The 21,454-nt window shown below is 37.3% G+C and overlaps 1 protein-coding gene across 3 annotated transcripts in view; it reads left to right on the top strand.

Annotated features, from left to right (window-relative positions):
• LOC123858207 (cytochrome P450 7A1) overlaps nt 1-21,454 on the top strand; it is a 47,910-nt gene that overhangs the window by 19,336 nt on the left and 7,120 nt on the right. For 2 of the 3 annotated variants that reach the window (XM_064588298.1, XM_064588299.1), the window contains exon 2: nt 21,204-21,444. In XM_064588298.1, coding sequence (XP_064444368.1) covers nt 21,208-21,444 — 237 coding nt within the window. In that variant the 5' untranslated portion in view covers nt 21,204-21,207. Of the gene's footprint in view, nt 1-19,260; nt 19,364-21,203; nt 21,445-21,454 lie in introns of all 3 variants that reach the window. The other variant, XM_045895317.3, reaches the window with a different exon arrangement.

Below are 21,454 nucleotides of genomic sequence, written 5' to 3' on the forward strand. Positions count from 1 at the left end.
ATACATTATATGTTAATAAAAAAAAAATGGGGGGGAAAAAAGCCTCTCTGAGAGGCACCTGGCTGGTTCAGTCTGTAAAGCATATGACTCTTGATCTTGAGGTCGTGAGTTCAAGCCCCATGCTGGGCCTACAGCTTACTTAAAATAAATAAATAAACAAATAAAAAAAAAGAATAAAACTGCTTTTAAGTACAAAAATAAAATAAAATAAAAATGAGGGATATATATATATATATGGGATGTGAAAAATAGTGGTAATACCAGCAAAACATATAAAGTCTAATTATTGGTGTATAATGTGAAAAGAGCCAAAGTGTTAAAAGAACAAAATGGAACTTATTGAAAATTATCTCCACATAGGAGATTCTGGGACATTAGAAGGAGGGAAATCAAATCATGTGCAATTTTTCTTATGTTTGAGAACATAAAAAGACACTGAATAGCTCTAGATGTTACTAGAAGAATACAAATTAAATACGTGTATTAAAATATGAATATAAGCACTATTAATATTGAAATTATATATGTATATATATTAGGTGTTAGGAAGATATATGATATGTATCTGTATTTATTAATTGATAGATATAGCTATCTGCCTATATATGTGCCACAAGAGAGAATCAAAATTAAGTATAAAGAGAAAAAAAACCTCAATCCAACAAAGGTAGGAAGGGGATTAGGAATAAGAAAGAGTGATAATTGGCAAATAAAAAGTAGGATAGGAAGATATGAGAAAGAAAAATAAACATGAAATAATTTAATCCCATGAAAGATAGAAGCTTTCCTGTGTGCCTGGCTGGCTCAGTCAGTAGAGCATGTGACCCTTCATCTCAGGGTTGTGAGTTTGAGCGCCATGTTGGGCATGGTGACTACTTAAAAAAAAAAAAAAAAGGCAGAAGCTCTTATACTGTGGAGGATAAAAACAAATTCTATATTTGATATTAACTCTGATATTAAACTCTGATATTAAAAAAATCATAATTGAAAAGTGACCAGAAAGAATGAGAAAGGTATAAAAGGCAAACACTAATATAAAGAAGATAATTGTAGCAATATGAAAATAAAAATAACTAGACTGTATGAGAAAAATCTTTATTAGTGAGAAAGTCATTCCTTAATCATGAACTTCTAATGTACCTATTAATATACCTTCAAATATATAGCAAGCAAAACTTGACAGAATGACAAAGAGAAAATGAGAAATCCTTAGCCAGAGTAGGAAAGTTAATTATAACTCATAAATAAAAATATCAAACTGGGAATAGTAAAAAATTTTAATGGAATTAACAATTCTTATTAATAAAAGGATAGAGGGCCCTACACTTAACACGTAAAAGTTATACACTTCTTTGTGAAATCCACATGGAATACTTACCAAAACTGATGATACATTAGACCACACTGAAAAATTTTAGAGTCCCCAGATTGGAATTCACGTAAGACCACATTCTCAGCCATAATGCAGAAAATGTGGAAATGCACAACAAAATAATAAAAAGTCAAAACAAAATATATTCCTTCCATTTGGAAATTTATAATCACCCTTTTAAATTACTCTTGGACAGGGTTGGCTGGGTGGCTCAGTGGATTAAGTTTCTGACTCTTGATTTCAGCTCAGGTCACAATGTTAGGGTCATGAGATTGAGCCCCACATTAGGCTCCACACTGAATGTGAAGTCTGCTTGAGATTCTCTCTCTCCTTCTCTCTGTGCCTCTCCCACTGCTTGTGCTCTCTCTCTCAATAAATAAATGATAAATACAATCTATAAATTATTTTGAGGCAAATAAAAAATAGAAATAAGGGTTCTAAATTAGCTATCTTAAGGTATTATTTTTCCTATTTCAATTAAATATTAAAAATGAAACACATACCAATATTGACGGTTACTAACCATTTTTAACAAAATTGATAGACTTGATTTTAATCATTTACTATTTGGATTAGAATCAAACTTTACTTGTTTGCTTAGTCTTTATAAATTTTTATTTACATAAATTGGGGAAACAATTTGATAGTAATCTACTGAACAAACCAGAATAAGGATTCACAACTTTATTAATGTAACAAAAGATTTAGGTAAAAAAGGAATATTAACTTTCTCCAAATAAACTATCTGGGAGCTAAGCCACAAAGTGGAGAGTCAATGGTCAAGTAATGCTGACAAAAGGACATGTGGTAAATACAATATAACCTAAGGTCCATCAGTCTTTGAAGTTGATCCTTTAATTTTATTCTCCTTTTCCAGTACATTTTCCTTAATCCTGTTGCTCTTGATGACAGCAGCTACTCTTAGAGCTGGAGTTCCTTGCACATATAGTATCTAAAATAAGTGACTTTTCCCTCTACTGATAAGTGGCATGACTTAAAACTATCTGATAAACCCTTATATTTAGGGAAGACTGAATATGTACCAGCGTCCTCTTGCAGAGTGGCCTCTATTTGGAGAACCAGGCAAGGACTTCAATGATTAAAAATGCCTAGTAATATGTTTGGGAGGTTATCTGTGGGAAGAGGCTGAGCTAATGGGAGCAAACCAAACTATAGAGAAGTGATCAAGCTCTTCTTTGAAGTAATTGATGAGAGTAATCAGTGTATTGAAACAAATAATAATTAGCATCTACACATCAGACTTTAAAACAATGCCTGGATGACTGCTAGGTGGACAGAGTGAGAAAGTATACCAGAATACAACCAACAATATTCAAGTAGTGCCTTATCTACAAGGCAAAATATTCACTAGATGCTCACTGATACTACTTCAAGTGATAGAATCTGTAAAGACATTCTGACTTTTTAAACTTTATATTTGTGCGATGTAAGAGGAATACCACGTGGAGAGATTTCATTGCCTTCAACAGTTAAAAGCTCTGTGGACTAGAGAAACATGCAGACTGGCAAAAGAAAGCACAAAAAATCATGAACTCTGATCTGCCTGTAGGACCAGATGCAGGACAGGAGAGGGGCAGGGATCCAGGTAGAGTGGAGGGAGGAGATGTGGGTGGGGCCAGTGGGGAGCGGTAGGGACTGTGGGAATTTGAGGGCAGGGTTGCAGCTCACAATGCATGTGTGGGAGTCCTCAATATTTAGCTATCCTTAGGGGTTATCTGACATAACACTTGGGCTCAACCAAAAGACATTGTGAACCAGGTACAGACAACTAGTGACGTGATGGAACATGTTCAGATAAATTGGGAAGTAACGTTTTATAATGAGTCCTGATATGCTAAATATGTATGTCATACAGAAAGCAGATTTGATAAGAGCAAGATAATTAATAAGATAAAAAGTATGCCTCAGTTCTTGGGTGTGTTATCAGAGTCCCATAGTATGCAAAGATGTAAGTTCTGCCCAGAAGTTTCACATTTACAAAAGTACCAGTTTTCTATTTTTCTTCTAGCCAGATGTCAATCTTTAACTTATTCCAATGATTCACAGCCTCCCTCTCTACAGTGCTAATCCCACAGGAGATTTCACTGGCTCGGTTTGGGAATCTTGGTTTCTGTCACTGCAGCTTCTGAAAAATACCTGCCTTTGTTCTTAGCCTAAGGGACAATGGGCGCCATATCATAGTGCTACTCCTTGGGACAATACTAGGCAGTTCTTATATTGGTTCAAGGGACAATGAATGTGGATTTGATGAAAGCAATTGATGTCATGATCAATATTGCTTTGAAGGCCAGAGCCTGTGAGGCTATGGAAAGTATCTCCTCATTAACTGAAGGAAAATAGATACCGCAAGAGGAGAATTTGATGTTTGGATTAAAATTTATGAGAGCCTGAAATAACATCATTGGGTCCACTAGCTTAAAACTTAGATTATCTTTATCAGTTTAAAGCCAAAATAAAACACTGTTATCTAACACTGTATAAAAAGTAAATGCAATATAAAGAGGCCATAAAGGTATTCACTAAACACACCTAACAACAGGGTAAACACATTGTCAAAATAGGAACCAGTTTAGAACTCATAATTGGTGATATCTAAGCAGCTGGTTAAGCCTCTGGTGCGTGACAGCCCCACCTCTGTATGCCATTATTTCCTGGTTTGATCTTACAGCTGAGTCAGACAGCAGCTCTCTTCACTTTGTCTTGGATAATGGCCAGATACAAGGATTTATCATGCCCTAAATTGGCACCCATTGATTTCCAATCAATAAGTACGGAAGGGTATACTACAAGGCAGTGCTCTACCTTGTACAAGTCAAAGAAATTCCACTTCCCCTTCATCATTTTGATTTTCCATTCTTACTTTGTTTTCTCCTGAATATTTCCTCTCCTTTCACTTTTTTTAAAAAGATTTTATTTATTTATTTATTTATTTATTTATTTATTTATTTATTTGAGAGAGAGAGAGAGAGTATAAGAGCAGGGGGAGGGAGAAGCGGGCTCCCTGCTCTGCAGACCTAGGAGCATGACCTGAGCCAAAGGCAGATGCCTAACTGACTGAGCCACCCATGCACCCCTCCTTTTACTCTTTGAACAAATGTTGCCTGCCTTTTTTGTGCCAACACTCTTTCAGACATTGGAATACAGTAGTAATTAAAACAAACAAAAATCACAGCCCAAAATATAAAAACTTTTGGAAGAAAATATAAAGGAGATATTATCTATATCTATAGATAGACATAGACTTTATGACGTTGGGATAGGACAGATTTATTTAATCAAGATGAAAATAGCACAACATATTTTTTAAGAGACTGAAAAATTTGACCACATTAAAATAAAAGTCATATACATTTATATATTCTATTAGTTCTGTTTCTCTAGAGAACCTTAATACAGATGTTACAGAATTTCTTTTCCTTCAGTGCCCCCAATTCTTGATCACGCCGTTTCAGAGAATGAAGAGGTAGACCAGACGAAGGGTGGTGGGCAGCAAAGCAAGGTTTGAGCGATAGCAAAGTGATAGTACAAAGCTCCCGAATAGGGAGGGTTCAAGAGAGGGTTGCCACCAGAGTTTCTAAGTCCAAGGATTTTTATGAGCTTGTTGGAGGGCTGTTTTAATCTGATTAACTTGCGTCTGTCATCCAATCAGGTTTTTGTCATCTGTCTGTTACATGGGAAAGAGTGTGTGTATGGGGGGTCTCCTTCCAGGGTGGTGTAAAGTCCTTTTAAGGGTGGTTTCCTCTTAGGGCAGGGTGCCCCTTGTCTCTGCCTGCCTTTCTTCCAACTATCCTTCATCACAGAAGTACCACAGTTTGTTTATTCCTTCACTCATTGAAGGACATCTTGGTTGTTTCCAAATTTTTGACAATTACGAATAAAGCTGCTATAAACATTTGTGTGCAGGTTTCTGTGTGGACGTAAATTTTCAGCTCATTTGGGAAAACACCTGGGAGTGTGATTACTGGATGTATGGTAGCTTATATTTTGTAATCGATTGCCAAATGGTCTTCCAAAATGACTATACCATGTTGCATTGCACCAGCAATGAATGAGAGTTTCTGTTACTCTACATCGCTGTCAGCATTTGGTGTTGTTCGTAGAAGCCAGTTTTTAATAGTGCCATAATGGGTGGCAACAATATTTTAAAACTAGAATCTACTGGTGAACAGATGGGATTTCGTACTTGTCTGTCTTTGCGGTGTTTGGGAACAAGACTGATCCTTTTGGATTAAGTGGGTCCTTTGACTTTTTGCGTCTTCTTGATGAGAAGAGCTTACAAGAAGGTATTAGATGTCCTAATTTAGACAGGTGGGTACTTAAGCGATTAGTTGGAGACATGAAAGTGTTGTTGGCATAATTGTACCTCGAGCTAGGGAAGGGGGTAATGTGTTATAAAGCACTGGTATGTACTTGGAAAGATACTGTATCTAATTTATGTAAAATCTTCTTTAAGAATCTAACTAAAACCTGAAGGCTTAGTCAGCTGCCTTAGTCAACTGCCAAGTGAAACCCTGATTATCTTTCTTTTGCCTTCTGGCTCTCCACTTCCCACCTTTCTCTACCACTGTGAGACAGAAAGAAGTATAAATGTTTTATGTGACTCCAATTCTTAGCTGCTTATGACTATTTATAAATACAGGTTCACTCAAGACCTTGGTGTTTTAGCTTAATGTTTTACAAGAATTTTAAACTGGGATTTCAAACTCCCTTTCCCATTTATTCAAAAAAACAAGAGGAGAAAATTACCTTAGCAATGTTCAGTACTTTCAGATAAATAACATTTCCAATAAATTGAATAAATTAATGATGACATTTAAATTTCAAGCTAAGAATAGTCAAGTTTGGGTGGTGGGATAATGGGTATGCAGCGTTTCTTCATTGTTCTTGACATTTCTACATATAATCTGTGTTTCTCCAGGTACACTTGCCTAGGGATTCAGTAGGCAAATGGTAACAATAATAAAACTGTATGTTCCTGGTTCACATTTCACCCTGTGAATTATGGGTTTTCCCATTCCATTCATGCACCTCAGCTCCATACACACACCTCAGATTCCTCCCAGGTCTACCAACTCTGTGTTCTAGGCACCAAACTAAACCATTGGAAGAAACATTGATTATGTATCTGGAAATGAAAGTAGAACATGTCCCGGGTGCAATGATTTACAAGTCCCAAGGGATAGGGGCACGGCTTGTCATTTGCCCTTAGCTCTTGCCCTGCTCCCATCTGGCCTTGTAAATATTTGGTTTCCAGGTTGCCCCATATGGAAGAGTATAAGTTAGTCTGGCTCTCTGTCTGGGACCAAAAAGTCCGAAGATCTGTAGTCCCAGAGTCTAAGGAGGAGAACTGATGATTTAAGTTCCAGTCTGGGTCCTAAGGCAAGAAAAGACTGATGTCCCAGCTTGAGGACCCTCAGGCAAAGTGAGTGGCTCAGCCTTTTGTTGTTATGTTCTGGCATTCAGTGGATTGGATGAGGCCTGCCCACATTGGGGAAGGCCATCGGCTTTCTCAGTCTGTTGATTCAAATGTTAATCTCATCCAGAAACACCCTCACTGACATACCCAGAATAATATTTAACCTAACATCTGCCCACCACCCCCTTCCTGGCTGCCCTCCATGGCCCAGTCAAATTGGCACATACAATTAACCATCACAACATCCATACAACGGTGTATCATTAAACAATATAGAGACATGAACTATCAGGCCATGCAAAGACACAGAGGAATCTTAAATATATATTGAAAGTGAAAGAAGCCAATCTTAAAAGGCTACATACTTTCTAATTCCAACTCTATGACATTCTGGAAAAGGCAAAGCTGTAGAGGCAGTAAAAAGATCTGTCGTGAGGGGTTTGTCAGGGAGGAAGTAACAAATGAATTGGTGGAGCCATGAAACTATTCTATATGATGTTGTAATGGTGGCTATGTGACATTATGCATTCATCAAAACTCACAGAACTGTACAGCACAAGGGGTGAGTCCCAGTGTAAACCAAGGACTTTAGTTAATAATAATGTACCAATATTGGTTCATCAATTATAACAAATAACACCACATCAATGCAAGATAATAATAGGGGAAACTGGGAGGGGATATATGTGAACTTTTGCTTTCTGCTCAGTTTTTTTGGTAAATCTAAACCTGTCTTAAAAATTGAAATCTATTAGTTAAAAAACAAACAAACAAACAAACAAACAAACTTTGTTCCACAGAGTGGGATGGATCCCTGCTATGATGTTGCTACTTATCTGAATCCCTCTGCAGGCTTCAGGGTGTCTTAGACTTCGTATCTTATTTTGCGGCTTTTAGAATTTTTATACTCACACACTTAGTTATTTTTGCCAACCCTGGCTGCCTTACGTGGAGGCCTGGTTTCAGAGGCCCTTTCTGCCTCAGTCATATATTCTACCAGACTGAGCTCTTGACCAGAAACATCCAGTTGGATCAGAGTTCCTAGTACGGAGTTCCCCTTCTCTCATGGTGAGTTTTTATTTCCCATTAGCTAACATAGATGAATTTAAATCTCATCACGGTAGCTTCTACCAAAGTAAGAAAAATCAATCCACCTTCAAGGAATAAAGAATTCAACAGATCCAGACTCAGAGATGATCAAGATGTTGGAATTGACAGGGAATCTAAAAGAATTATGATTAAAATGTTAAAAGGTCTAATGGAACAAATGGACAGTGGGCATTAACAGATGGGTATTGTATTAGAAAGACAAAAACTATAAAGCAGTCAAATGGAAATGCTCGAAATTAAGAAAAAAAAAAACGAGATCAGAGAGGAAGAATTTCTTCAATAAGCTCACTAACAGCCTAGAAACCACAGAAGAAAGAATCAGTGAAGTTGAAAATAAGTCAATTAGAATCATACAACTGAAACACAAAGAGGAAGAAGAAGGAGGAGCAGGAAGAGGGGACAACTGTGGGATAATGAACTAACACACATGTAATTGGAGTCCCAGAAGAAGAGAGTGAGAGAGAGGTAAAAGCGTATTTGAAGAGACAATGGTCAAGAATTTTCCAAAGTCTGAAAGAATACAAGCCAAAAATTTATTAAAGAAAAAAAAAAAAACCTTAAAAACATCATTGTCGGGGCGCCTGGGTGGCTCAGTCGTTAAGCGGCTGCCTTCGGCTCCGGTCATGATCCTGGGCTCCTGGGATCGAGCCCCGCATTGGGCTCCCTGCTCGGTGGGAAGCCTGCTTCTCCCTCTCCCACTCCCCCTGCTTGTGTTCCCTCTCTCGCTGTGTCTCTCTCTGTCAAATAAATAAATAAAATCTTTAAAAAAAAAAAATCATTGTCAAACTCCTAAGAACCAAAGTTAAAGAAATCTTTTTTTTTTTTTTAATTAACATAGAATGTATTTTTTGTTTTAGGAAAAGCTAAAGAAATCTTAAAGGCAATCAGGGGAGGAAAAGCATTATATATAGATCCAGTACTATAGCCTGGCAAAACAACCATTTGGTCAGTATGAGTCAAGTGGAAGTTGTGGCCCGCTACCTGACCCACTGCTGGGTTTCTCTTCTTTGTCTACATGCTTGAAAACAGGAAAACTCAAATGGACTTATCCTAGGATCTCTGGGTTTGGAGCTTCTCCAGGGTCCTGCTCTCACCAGCTAAACCCAAGACCTGACCTTTACTGCCCACTTGATTGTACTCACTAACCTTTGTCCTAGGTTTTTTTAAGCTCTTCTTTCTAGCTTATCTCTTGAAAGCAAAACCACCCCTCAGGTGATAGCAACTGCCCTGACAAGACCTCCAGGCCAGATCACCCAGACCAGTTTGAGCTAAACCCCTGACTTGTGCCTCCACAGAAGGGCCCTGGAGTGACCTCTGGAATGTCCGACAATTACCTTTACCTCATTATAATACTAAGATCTCCACCCAAGAAAGAGCACCGGGCTTCATTTACATAACATATAATGTATGTATAGGCATGTTTCCTTTAAGGCACATGCATGACCTTCTGCTCACTTCTACATATGATGACAAGACTTCCCTATCTAAATATTCATCCTCGGGGTGCCTGTGTGGCTCAGTCGGTTAGGCTTCTGATTCTTGGTTTCAGCTCAGGTCATGAACTCAGGGTCGTGGGATCAAGTTCCACATCGGACTCGTGCTGAGCATGGAGCCTGCTTAGGATTCTCTCTCCCTTTCCCTCTGCACCCCCACCCCCACACTCACACTTGCGTGTGTGCTCTCTCTCTCAAAAACATTAATTAAGTAAGTAAAAATAAATATTTATCCTAAACCTAAACAAAAGAAATCCATTTATCCTCGCTGGGAGAGTCACGGTTTTGGAAGTTATTCCCCGTGATCTCCTTATTTGCTGCAAATAAATCTTCCTTTGTGGGACAACTCACATGGTATAGCTTCTGTGACTCATGAAGGACTAACTCACCCTGTTTCGGTTACACTGCCCCTTAGTGGTCTCACTGTTTTCTTTTGTAAATCCCAGGCCCTTGGCTTATAACAACAAAATGGAGGCTTCCTCAAGTCCAGGTTTTGCTGGCTCCAAAATGTGGGGTGGGAGACTGGCTCTGTTTCTATGGGCTGGATTTATTTATTTATTTATTTATTTATTTATTTATTTATTTATTTAAAAGATTTTATTTATTTATTTGAGAGAGAGAGAATGAGAGACAGAGAGCATGAGAGGGAGGAGGGTCAGAGGGAGAAGCAGACTCCCCGCCGAGCAGGGAGCCCGATGCGGGACTCGATCCTGGGACTCCAGGATCATGACCTGAGCAGAAGGCAGTCGCTTAACCAACTGAGCCACCCAGGCGCCCTGGGCTGGATTTATATAGTACTTCCTACGACACTAGTCCACGGTTCCATCAGTGAGAGTTATGGGTGCTTCCTCTGGTTTTCTTCACTACAGAGAAGTGTCAGTGTATGTGGTTGTCCACTAGAGAGCGATATGAGCATTAACTTCTTTAAACATGACACTGAGCCAGATTTCTAGCACAAATGTATTTGTACACTGGGGGAAAGATAGTGAACTCTAAAACAACCAGTATTTAAATTATTTTCCTATTTCCTTCTGGTTTGTGCTATGGTTGGAACAGGTTTAATATTTTCAAAAGACGCACATTAATAGGAGAAAAGTCAAGCAAATGTAAGAGAAAATTATTGCTAGAGACATTCTAGAATGATAAAAGGGTCGATTCATCAAGAAATTATAACAATTATAAATATATATGCACCTGGGATGCCTGGGTGACTCAGTCAGTTAAGCGTCTGTCTTCAGCCCAGCTCATGATCCCAGGGTCCTGGGATCTAGTCTCGCATCAGGCTCCTTGCTCAGTGGGGAGTCTGCTTCTCCCTCTGCCTGCCACACCCCCTGCTTGTGCTCTCTCTCTGACAAATAAATAAAATCCTTTTTTTAAATAAGATTTCATTTATTTATTTGACACACAGAGAGAGAGATCACAAGTAGGCAGATAGGCAGGCAGAGGGAGAGGGAGAAGCAGGCTCCCTGCCTAGAACAGAGCCCAATGTGGGGCTCGATCCCCAGGATGCTGGGATCATGACCTGAGCTGAAGGCAGATGCTTAAATGACTGAGCCACCCAGGTGCCCCAAATAAATAAAAACCTTAAGAAATTAAAACATATATATATATGCACAGTAGAGTTGTAAACAATAGAGTTATAAAATACATGAAGTGAAACTGACAGAACTTAAGGGAGAAATAGGCAATTCAACAGTAATAGAGGTTTCAATGCTTCCAATAATAAATAGATAAGGGGCCAAATGGGAACTAGAAGACTTGAACAACATTATAAACATTATAAACAAACTAGAGTCAATAAATGTACACCCACACAACAAGAGCAGACTACAAAGTCTTAAATACATGTGGAACATTGTCCAGACAGATATGTGTTAGATCATAAAATAAGTCCTAATAAATTTAAAAGATTGAAATCATGCAATGTATATTCTCTAATCATGATGGAATGAAATTAGAATTCAATAATGGAAAGAAATTTGGGGACTTGGCAAATGTGTAGAAATTAAATAATATACTTCTAAATAACCAGTGGATCAAAGAAGATAACACAAAGGAAAGCAGAAAATACTTCAAAACGAATGAAATTAAAAACACAATATGCCAAAAATCAATGCACTAAGAGTAGTGCTTAGAAAATTATAACTTCCTATATTAAAAAAAATAAAGATCTCAAATTAATAACCTAAACTTGCACCTTAAGAACCTGGAAAAGTAAGAGCAAGATAAACATAAAGCAAGCAGCAGGAAAGAAATAATAAAAATCAGAGCAGAAATACATGAAATAGAGAATGGAAAAACAATAGATACAATCAACAAAACCAAAAGTTAGTTCTTTGAAAAGATAACTGAAATTGAAAAAATTTTAGCTAGCCTAACAAAAAAACAGACAGGAGACTCAAATTACTAAAATGAAGAATACCTGAGGGGACATTACTACCGATATTACAGAAATAAAAAGGGGGAACGAAATAAGGGCATGCTAAGAGCAATCATATGCAAACAAATTAAATAACCCAGATGAAATGGAAGCATTCCAGAAAAACACAGATTACCAAAGGTAACTCAAGAAGAAATAAAAAATCTAAATAGACCTATAGTGAGAAAAAAGACTGACATTAAAAATTTTTTGAATTCCTACAAAGAAAAACCCCAAAACCAGACAGCTTCACTGGTGAATTCTAGCAAACATTTAAAGAAGAAATAATACAAACTCTTCACAAACTCTCCAAAGATTAGAAGAGGAGGGATCACTTCCCAATTCATTCTATGAATCCAGTATTACCTGATCCCAACATCAGATAAAGATATTACAGGTAAAATAAACTACAGACCAGCATTCTTTAAAAATATGGATGCAAAAGTCCTTAACAAAATACTAGCAAACTGAATACAGCAACATATAACAAGCATATACACCATTAACAAATGTGATTTATCCTAGGAATGCAAGGATGGTTCAACATATGAACATTAATCAATGAAATACACCATATTAATGCAATAAAGACAAAAATGACATGATTATCTCAATAGATGCAGAAAAGATATTTAACAAAGTGTAACACCCTTTCATGATAAAAGCATTTTAAAAACCCTAGAAATAGGGCACTGCCTCAACACAATAAAAAGTATATGAAAAACCACACCTAACATCATACTTAATGGTGAAAAGCTAAAAGCTTTTCCTCAAAGATAAGGAACAAGACAAGGGCATCTGCTCTTGCCACCCCTATTCAACACTGTATAGGAAATTATATCCAGGGCACTTGGGCAAGAAAAAGAAATAAAAGACATACATATTTGAAAGGAAAACTACCTCTATTTTCAGAAACCATGATCTTCTATATTGAAAATTCTAAAGAATCGATAAAAAAATTTCTTAAAGCTAATAAACAATTTCAGCAAAGTTATAGAATGCAAAATCAATGTTCCCAAATTAGCTTATTTCTATACACTAGCAATGAACAATCTGTAAATGAAATTAAGAAAACAACCTCCTGTACAACAGCACCAATAAGAGCAAAATAATAAGAATAAATTTAACAACAACAGAAACGTGTGAGATTTGTATACTAAACTACAAAACATCATCAAAAGAAATTAAGGACCTAAATAAATGGGAAGACATCCTATGTTCTTGGATCAAAAGACTTAATATTGTTAAGATGACAATACTCTCCAAATTGATCTACAGAGTAAATGCAATCCCTATCAAAATCCCAGCTACATTTCTTTTCCAGAAATTTACAACCTGATTCTAAAATTCATATGAAAATGTAAGAGATCCAGAATATCCAAAACATATATGAGCAAAGGATTTGAATTCTCCAAGGAAGATTCATAAAGGCCAATAATCACATCAAAAGATGCTCAACATCATTAGGAAATGCAAATGAAAACCATAATGAAATATTACTTCATACCCACTAGGATGGCTATACTCAAAAAATACAGACAATAGTAAGTGCTGACCAAGACATGGAAATACTGGAATTCTCAGACATTCCTGCTGGGAATGTAAAATGGTGCAGCCATTTTGGAAGCCAGTTTGGTAGTTCAGAAAGTTAAATATGGAGCTACCATATGACCCAGCAAATCCAACTGTAGCTGTATACCCAGGAAATTTCAAACATAAGTTCACACAAAAACTTGAACATGAATGCTCATAGTAGTACTATTCATAACAAGTAAAAAGTGAGGAAAAAAGTGGAAAAAGGCTCAGCTCCCTCCCTCTCCTCTGGCTGCACTCTCCTTTCTCTCTCTTCCTGAGCTCCCTTACCCTCCTGGCTAGGTTGGTTGGGCCCAATGAGTCCAGTGAACCATTGCTTTTCTTCTTTCACTGTCAAGTTGAGCTTCCTGGACTAAGCTCCAGAAAGTTCTGATTAAGGTGAGACCCATGAAAAAAAAGCAAGGCAGCCACTTAGCCTTCTTTGATTCTAGATCCTCAGGCCTGCCTTTAACTTAAGAAAAAAGACTTCTCCCTGTGACACAGTGCAGCAGAGCAGGGGTTGCAAGGGGGTGTGGGGACAGAGCTTCACAGCATCGAGTCATCTACAAAGGGAGACAACAGTGTCCATCTCATAGTACTGCCAAGTGGATCAAATGAGGCAAGCCTGTGAAAATCTTGGCACAAAACACTAAGGTATTGCCTGACCTTCTCTGGTAATGGAAACAATGCTTTCTTTATCAGAAATCAAACATTGGCTTTGTTCTCCTGTTGATTGGCCATGTCCCCTTGAGGCCAGAGACTTTGTCTGTCTTATCTACTTCTGTTATCTTCAGCACCTAACAAGTGCCTTGCAACAAAGTAGGTGCTAAGTTAATTTGAATGAATGCATGAAATAAGTATTTGCTAAATAACCTGTTCATCTCTCCCTCCTTACTTAATAGCACCTTCTACATATCAGTGAACGAAACATGTTTGATGAGTTAACTTTATATCTGAATATGTAGGTGGCGCACTTACTCTTTCCTAAATGTGTAGTCAGGTGCCCTCTGGTTGCATTGAACTTCTTGTGAGGTTCTGAGCTGTAAGGGAGGAATGCTGAGCTTCAATTCAGAAGAATCTGGGGTTGCCCTGGATTTGCCACTTAATAATTACAACAAACATTTTGGGGCACAGATTGTGTCAAGCCCTGGGCTAAACATTTTATGCACATTGCCTTATTTCACCTTGACACCTATATTATGAATCATGCATTATAATCATGCCTATTTTACAGATAAAAAAGCAAAGTCTTGGAGAGGAGAGCACCTTGTTCAACGGTATATACTTAGTCAGTGGCAGAGTCAGAATGCAAACCTAGATTTAATTCCAGCTTCCACACCAATATTTGAACTATCTCAAGCTATGCAACATTAGCCATTAAACCCTCGCCCCCTCTATTTCCTCATTTTGTTTTTTTAATGATTTATTTACTTATTTTAGAGAGAGAGAGAGCAAGCATGTGTGAACGTGCTCACTTGGGGGGAAGGGCAGAGGGAGAGGGAAAGAGAGAATCTCAAGCAGACTCTCTGCTGAGCATGGTGCCCAACACGGGGCTCGATCTCATGACCCCGAGATCATGACGTAAGCTGAAATCCTCAGATGCTTAAAGACTCAGCCACCCAGGCATCCCTTTCCTCATCTTTCTTTTTAATATTTATATATTTTTAAAGATCCATTCATTTATTTGAGAGAGAGAGAGCACAGGGAGAGTGGGGGAGAGGTGGAGGGAGAGACAGAATCCAGGGGCCCACGTGCCCCTTTCCTCATCTTTAAAATAGTTAAAATACCTGCCCTGTCCAACTGAACTGATTATTCAAGTAGGAAAGTATATATCAGAAATATTAAAAAGTAAAAACTTCAAAACTAATGTAAAAATGATCGTGATTCTCTGAGATAGGACTTAACAACACCTTCTTATTCTCTAGTCTTGTGAAATTGTATTTGTTCAATGGACACATGAGTATGTACTAGGCATTTACAACCTCAACACCATGTGTTTAAGATTCAAAACCATATTTGAGAATCAGATACTCTATATCTGCCATAACATAATTGGGATTTTTATTTTCTAAAAAAAATAGATGATGTGGGTCAAATGTGAATAGACATATTTCCTAAATGCTTATTGTAAAAGCCCCAAATTAATCATAACAAAATTTCACCAGCTCATTCTACTTTGGTCTCCCATTGACTTGCCGGTGAATTCGGAACCTGATGTGCATTCTTAGTCCATGGGAACTGAGATGCTCTTGAAAAAATGCAAAGCATTGCATTAGTTTAGGCAATCTGGTCTGACTTATAAATTCTGGAAAACAACTTGTACGACTCAATTGTTTGGTCACATTCACAGTTCATTTTATTTAAAGCAATCATACTGATGTGCAAGTTTTATGTAAACGATGTTTACTGCATTTCTTAATGGAAACCACTTAAATGTGTCATCAGTTTACAGAAGCTGATAGTTCTAGTTATTCTTTATTACCTTCTTTTGGTCTAGTTTGAGTATCCTTGTTTTGTATACATGTGTTTGTGCTGAAGGGGTCTTGGACTCGGGCCCTATATTCTCTGAGGCTCAGAACAAGGGTTTCCTCTGCACATCAGGAAGTATGTGCTCTATGCTACTCTCTACAAAGAAAGAGGAAATTGACAGGCAATGGAGGGATTAGAGAGTTTAGATTAACTCAGTTATCGTGCTGAGCCTCCTGGCAACTAGAACATCCTTCTTTGTGGATCGGGGCACTTACTCTTTCCCGCACTGCAGTCGAAGCCCCACAGGGTCAGGGCTCATGGCTGCCTCGTGCATCACTGTGTCCCCAGTGTTGACGCAGTACCTGACACAAGGAGTAGGTGCTCAGTGTGAGTGTGGGTGTGTATGAGTGTGTGTGTGTGTGTGTGTAAGTGAGTGTGAGTATATGAGTGTGGCGAGAGAGAGAGAAGGGGAGCCAGGAGAAAACAAAACTTCACATTTTGGCACATAGTGGAGAGTAAAAAAGCAAGAAAGGGACTTTCCAACTCAGCTAGCATTTATTTAATGCCTGATACTCCAAGCACCATGCTGAACACACTGAGATGTCCTAAAATCCATGCATGAAACTTTACATCCTTGTCTCATCAGGAAATCTTTTAGGTATTTCCACGAAGCCTACTAATAGTTTGGACAACTGTAACAAGCATCTACATTCCCACTCATCAGATTCGAAGCAGCATATTAGGGGTGTAATGGATGCCCTTTGTGGCCATGTGACAGCAGCAGGAAGTGACATCCTCAGAAAGAACATGTAAACCATATACAATAAGAAAAAAATAGGAATATTGATATTCAAGCCATAGCTCTCCCTCAGCCAAATGAAGGAAACTGTGTGTGTGTTTCCTGGGCTTTCGTTGTGTAGAAGAGGGATAGTAAGTGAAGGAGTTAAAGGAAGAGATCAGGGTAAAGAAAATAGAGATAAATACTAACCAGGCTGTATTTGAAAGGAGTTTGTACGGTTCTGAAACAAAACCTAAGGAAGTTTTCCCAGGGTTGTGAACGTATTTCCCCTGCGCTATTTGAAAATCTTTAATTTTGACATAATTATAAATTCACAGGAAGTTGCAAGATGATACTTAGAGGTCCCATGCTCCCTTTCCTGTAGGTGTTTTGTTTGTTTTCATTTGTTTGTTTGAGAGGTGACTCTAAAGGGTTAAATTGTTCAGATATTGGGTTGGTGCTTTCTCTAACTGTCATATCCTGACTGTAAAGGTTTAGTTTTCAGAGTTGTAGAGAAAAAACAGAGTTATTCAAAAAGGCACATCACTCTAAATACATTTAATGTGCAGAAAGCCCTAAAAAAACCTAAGTCGATTGAGAAATCTATGTACTGCCATACAAGGATTGATATTAATAATTATGATCATAAATCACAAAACACAAAAAGATTTGTGGTCTCTGCTTAAGGAGGCAAAAAAGCATGAGATTATTCTATGGATTCTATGGCCCAAATCTGGAAACAAACCAAATGTCCATCAGTAGGGAATCAGTTAACTGATTTAGTCAATGGAAGACTATACACACATTAAAAGTGAAGAGACATATATATATATATATATGTAAAAAATCTCTCTCTCTCTCTCTCACAGGAAATGTCCATAATGTGGCATTCATTTTTTAATGCTATAGAACAACAACAACAAAAGTATCCAATATAACGCATCCCTATGTGTTTATGTGTGACTCACCAACTATATCCATGTTGTCAAATACAAGTTTTCTTTGTCATCTTTCTTGACCTCAAAGTAGCATGTGATACAATTCATCACTCATCTTCAAGTGCATTCTCCTCTTGCTTCTTGTGACACCATATCCTCTTGGCTTTCTTCCTGGTTCTTTCTTATCTATCTCCTCTTTTCCCACTCTCTGACTGACATCAATAAATGGAGTGCTTTGTGACCTGGTGTTGGACTCTATTGTTTTCCTGGGCTTTATTGTCTCCCTTGGTGATCTTACAAGGTCTGTCCCCTCCTCAGAGAGCCCTTCCCTGAATACCATATCTAAAGCTGCTCTCGTCCCCAATACTTTCTACACCATGTTTTATTTTATTAACACTTATATTTTAATATCTGTCTCTCTATTGAAATAGAGTCCCCATTAGAGTAGGAAATCTGTCCATTTTGTTAACACCTGTAACCAGAATATCTTTGAAGATTTCTTGGCACAGAATAGATGCTCAAGTTTTGTATATGTGTACACTGAAATAAAATTTAGAAGGATACATACCATACAGTTAACAGTCGTTGCCTCTGAGTGGGGAGTAGTAGGGGAGGTTAATTATAAATTGACTTTCCCTTTCTACCAAGATATGTTTCAGTTAGTCCTAAATGATTCAAAATGAAATTGTATTACTTTAACAATTAGAAAAATTAATAAACATATTTTAAATTAGCAAAGATGGTTGATAAAATTGTGATGTTTAAATAAACTGTTTAATTGGAAGATGAACTTATGTGGGATACTTTCTTGAGAATGGTAGGTAAGTAACGTGTTACTATATATAGTAAAATATCTATGACTTTGTAAAAGCACTGAAACATGAAGCAGCAGAAACATTTCACCCAGTTCTCTTTCCTTTGAACTTGACCACCATATCTCTTGTTAATCATTTAAATTGATTTCTTCTTCAAAAGGTAACAAGATCCAACCACTAGCTTAATGATAACATATGCTTATTTTTCTTTAGATTATTATATTTTACACTACTATTTGATATGTTCATCTTGAAAATGTTTATGTTTTGTCCTTTTTTTTTTCTTTTTTTTAATTCTTATGTTAATCCCCATACATTACATCATTAGTTTTAGATGATGTGTTCCATGATTCATTGTTTGTGCACAACACCCAGTGCTCCATGCAGAATGTGCCCTCCTCAATACCCATCACCAGGCCAACCCATCCTCCCACTCCCCTCCCCTCTAGAACCCTCAGTTTGTTTTTCAGAGTCCATCGTCGCTCATGGTTCATCTACCCCTCCGATTTCCCCCGCTTCGTTCTTCCCCTCCCGCTACCTTGTTTTGTCCTTTTTATAAGCATACTAAACTTGCAATATTAGCTGTTGTTACCAGGTCTGAATGTTAAGTCAGCATCTGTTTGAAAGACCTTCAACTTATCAACTATTGCAGGTCTCTGATTGTTTTGGAACCTCTTCTGATACCTGTGGACTTAGTTCAAGGCCAGGCTTTTTTTTTTTTTTTCTAATAGGATGAACAAATGGTTAATTGTTTGCTTTGGTCACTCAAGTGTAGGATCTTGCCTTATATAAAAGTCTAGCTGGAGTCTCTGTTCAGTGACATCCTTACCTTTCTAATCAGAGACTCTCCTCTTCAGAAGTTTTGCATTAGATTTGCAAGATGATGACCATATCTTTGATCTGGGGGATTGTTGTAGCAGCGTGCTGTTGTTTATGGCTTATTCTTGGAACGAGGAGAAGGTAAGGAAAGTTTTGTCTTTAACTGTGTTTTAGTTCATTCATTTAAAGTTCTTTTACCTTCGTTGTTATATAATAAATTCGGTGTTCTGTACTTACACTCACTAGCATTTTCTTCTTTTTTTAACTAAAAAACTTTAGATTTAAGATATAATTTACAAATTTGAAGTGGTATCATATTACATCTAATAAAAGATTGAATGGCAGTCTTTCCCTTTTAGTACTGACATACCCATGATCATGCAAAAATGTACACACTTGTTAAACATAAGTGACAAAAAGTTTATAAGGTCTCTGTGTATGTTTCTGGGTGTATATAAAGATGAAGTCTGGATTAGTAAGGATACAAGTGGTAAGTGGGATCTGTATTGGAAAAGGTTTCTTTCTAGCATGAGGATTAAATAGATGCTCTGACTAAATGAATGTTCTCTTCTCAGCTAGTTCTTGTGCGCTGGATAGACTCAGCCTAGGTCTGGACAAGAGCACAGAGCCTGCATTGGTCATTCTATTATCTTCTTCTCATTAATGATAATAAACCATGGTAAATCGGGCAACTGCTAAATTTAGGTAACATCACTTTTATTTATGTGTCATTTATTCATAATGGCTTCAAGAAGACAAGAAATACAAATAGGGTCACATACATAGCCGTTTTTATTTACCTTCTGATTGGCTCAAAGAGTATTTGGGGGAGGGCTATGTAAGCATTCTGTTATGTCAATCTCCAAAAGATAGAATTACCCACAGCATATCTTCAGCTATGTAGATTGCTATGTGCTGTCTCGTTTACAAATTGTTTGTGTGTGTGTGTGTGCTTTATGGTATTTTAATTCAGGCCCGATAATTTCTAGTTTTAGTTGTTAGCCTTACTTATCTTTGAACTCATAAAATGAACATAATTATTTTATGCTAAGTAGTTCTGTCAAGAGGGATAGGAGTTTATGTTGGAAAATTAATGTTTATAGTATTTAATAAAAACACTTAAAATAGCATGAAAGAGGGGTGCCTGGGTGGCTCAGTCGGTTAAGTATCTGCATTTGGCTCAGGTCAAGAACCCCTGCTCATCAGGGAGCCTGCTTCTCCCTCTCCCTCTGCCCCTCCTCCCTGCTTGTGTTCTCTCTCTTTCTCAAATAAATAAATAAAATCTTAAAAAAAATAAATAGCATGCAAGACTGTTTCAACTATACTTCAATTAAAAAGAGACAACAAATAGCATGAGTGTTGAGTTACAATTGGTGATCCTATCAATACTTATCTTACTTAATTTCATTTTATAATAAGCTAATTTCTCAAATTGTCTTCAACAATCATTATAGAATAATAATGTCTTTAAACTATGAAGATTTTGAAAACTTCAATTTTGCCATCCTCTCTGCAATTCAGTATTTTATATCTTTAAAGAAAACAATCATATAAAACATTTTGAGAGACTCAGGCAGATGATGTTTAGGAGAAATATAAACACTAGAGTATAGTTTCCTCTGTACTGAGAGGCAGAATCTTGTTGGCTTTGTTGATCCTTTTATCCTCATCATTGGAAAAAGGGACTATCACATAGTAGACATTCAATAAGTGTTTGTGGAATGGATATATGGATGGATGGATGGATGGATGGATGGATGGATGGATGGATGGATGGATTTAGCAATCATTTTTACCAACATATCATGTTACTAGGTTAAAAAAACCCATTATTTTAGTAAAAGAGCAGGGCCCCTTCAACAAAGGAACTATCTATAACTGTAGAGTTCTGAAGTTTGAAGTCAGTAGTAAAAGTTTAAATCAGGTGTAAATAAAAACAATGTGTAATTTCCCATACTTATCATATGTTTGTGTCTTACAGACAAATGGGTGAACCACCTCTGGAGAATGGGTTGATTCCATACCTGGGATGTGCTCTGAAATTTGGTGCCAATCCTCTTGAGTTCCTGAGAGCAAATCAAAGGAAACATGGTCACGTTTTCACCTGCAGATTGATGGGAAACTATGTCCACTTCATCACAAATCCCTTGTCATACCAGAAGGTGTTGTGCCATGGGAAATACTTGGATTGGAAAAAGTTTCACTTCACTACTTCTGCAAAGGTAACCAGTT

The sequence above is a fragment of the Mirounga angustirostris genome, unplaced genomic scaffold (assembly GCF_029215605.1).
Source record: "Mirounga angustirostris isolate CCGP_5_RB_7025 unplaced genomic scaffold, mMirAng1.0.hap1 SCAF_4, whole genome shotgun sequence".
NCBI lineage: Eukaryota > Metazoa > Chordata > Mammalia > Carnivora > Phocidae > Mirounga > Mirounga angustirostris.